Raw genomic sequence first — 2,529 nt, 5'->3', positions numbered from 1 at the left:
TTAATTTTAATTATAAAATTAATAATATATAATCGATACCATAAATAATGAAAAATGGATTAAACCCTAGCGCTTTTGCCTTGCCAAAAGGCTAACATAATAATCAGCAGAAAATTAACATATAGACAATAAATATTTCTACAACAATCAAACAGCTTTTGTGTCAAAGATCGATATATATTAATAAAATAAGTGGCAATTAAGTCTTGCCTTCATTAATAAACTGATGGTCTGGAATCTCGTACATGATGGCATAATGTCCAATCCCAACACTAAAGGAAATTAAAGACAACTATTTTAGAACATAACATATAGTAGGGTTTTTATTATTATATTATCATTATAACTAACAAGAAGTGACACTACTGAGACACTAAATTGACTTGCTTTTCTCTCCGAATATCTCCTTTTGCCACCACTCTCTCATTCCTGCACAAATGAGAAAATAGAAGTTAACAAACATTTAATTTCTATTGGAGATCAATGCGTGGCAAACAAAAAATATTTTTTTAAAATAATAGTAAATAATGATAATTAACAATTATATCCTTACATTGTTTTTACTTGCAGCAACTGAGCTTGCAGGCGAATTTGGAATAAACCTTGCCCACTGTGATGCAATTTTGTAACAAAAACACAAAAATTAATTAGGTATAAGATATTAATTATTAGATCTGTCTATCTACAAGTTAAATGAGTCACTAATTTCACAAATGCATACGAATTAAGAAATTATAATCTTAAAAAATCAAAACAGTTTGGATTAATTTAACCTATAATGGTATAAATTACTTAAGTTTACTGTAATGAATGAATAGTGGTATAAGTAAAAAGTAAAAAAAATTAAAACATTCCTAAACTATTCAAACAACTTATGCATTATGTAAGATATAATTATGCATTATGTAAGATCTAATAAGGAACATTATCAAGATGAATGTAATATATATAGATGAATTTTAGTATTATTATGTTATAGTAACGATGATGACTGTGTAAGTGTTGTTAAACTAACGATAATGTCACTTAGAAATATTATAAAACAATATAAACAATATTATCCCAAGATATTAATATAAACTTATGTATATATGAATTATGAATAAAGCATGTGCAGTGGTGGTGGTAACCCTACATGTGCCTAAAGCCCTAAACGAAAAGAGAGAAAGAAAGAAAGAGAAAAGAGAGATACATTTTTGGCTGCAGCGCTGAAAGCTTCTCGATGTGGGATCTCAGGGTTGGCTGCTTTGATGCGCTGAATCTCCTCTCTGACATTTACATACATCAAATCAAATCAAAACAAAACAAGAAACCCAGTTTTACTTTAAAGTTGATGAATCTGTTAAGGTAATTTCTAGATCTATATATATCGATCTCAGCGTAGACTTACTTCATGAAACGGTTGTATGCAGATGGAAGACGGTGCTTCTTCTCAGGTGCTGTATGCGTGTGTAATATTTGTTAATATTCAAAAACAAATCACACAAAATTTTGATTGTTAAAGCTAATCAAGTAATACGTACGTTTGACAACAAAAGGTGCTGCTTTAGGGGAGACTGATTCGTTTGATGTAGTTGGTGAGGACGATGAAGATGATCCTTGCCCCTTCTTCGAATCACCATAGAAACCCTGCTTTTACCAAGGAAGGAAACAAGGAACAAGAATGAAATCGAATTATTAACTAATAAGTACTGTTAATCATAAATTCTCAACACAATGTGAAAGAGCATATATGCATAAAAAAGGTTATCCGCGTATCCAAAATCTATATTATATATTTTACATTTTAATATTATTTAATTAATTATTAATTTTTGTGTACATTTTTTTTCTAGTAATTCAAATCCTCCAAAGATCGAACTAGAGTAAAAAGACTCAAAAACAAGATCATATAAGCCATAAAAGACACAACATAAAATACTACCGAAACTAAAAAAATCAAGAAGACAAATAAAATCAACAATATATAGAACAGAATTAATTAAAAAACCAGCCACATACATGTCGACGCCAAAGCTGAATAATTTTGTGTGTACCTGGAGAGTGAGGGTGTGATCAATGGTGGTGGTTTGATGGGTGTGAGAGAAAGGGGCTGGAGGTGGAGGGGGCCTGGTGCTCAGAAACGAGAGGTTGCTGCAGTGACCACACTTCACTGTCACAGTATCCAGCAGCCTCTTGCATGGTATCCCAACCTAAAACAACAACAACAACCACACCATCACCCTCAACTCACCATGCTTCATACATACAAATTCTATTTTATTTATTACCGCAAGCACAGTGTTGCAGAAGTTGCAACGAACGTAACAGAGGTGCTCAGAGGGTGGAACAAGATCCATGGTGGCTTTCTCGTCCTGCTGGTTCATATTTCAAATGAGAGCAAGTTAAAGAAGAAAAGAGACTAGTGCTAGTACAGTAGAGAGAATGAATGATGAATCAAGAAACAACGTTTCTTTCAGTTTGTAGGGTTTTATTTATTCAAAGAGAGGGAAGTGGAGTAGTCATATATAGGAATAGGAAGATAGATTC

The 2,529-nt window shown here is 32.1% G+C and overlaps 1 protein-coding gene across 1 annotated transcript; it reads right to left on the bottom strand.

Moving 5' to 3' along the window:
* Window positions 178-2,529, bottom strand: LOC107641925 (protein CRABS CLAW). The gene is made up of 7 exons (XM_016345307.2): window positions 2,271-2,529; window positions 2,037-2,192; window positions 1,524-1,629; window positions 1,391-1,439; window positions 1,193-1,268; window positions 554-610; window positions 178-429 (listed from the first exon to the last, which is right to left on the bottom strand). Exons 1-7 carry the CDS (start codon window positions 2,364-2,366, stop codon window positions 424-426), a joined length of 546 nt encoding a protein of 181 aa, XP_016200793.1. The 5' UTR covers window positions 2,367-2,529; the 3' UTR covers window positions 178-423.

This window comes from Arachis ipaensis, chromosome B05, assembly GCF_000816755.2.
Source record: "Arachis ipaensis cultivar K30076 chromosome B05, Araip1.1, whole genome shotgun sequence".
Classification (NCBI taxonomy): Eukaryota; Viridiplantae; Streptophyta; class Magnoliopsida; order Fabales; family Fabaceae; genus Arachis; species Arachis ipaensis.
This window is presented reverse-complemented; position numbering and strand designations above follow the sequence as displayed.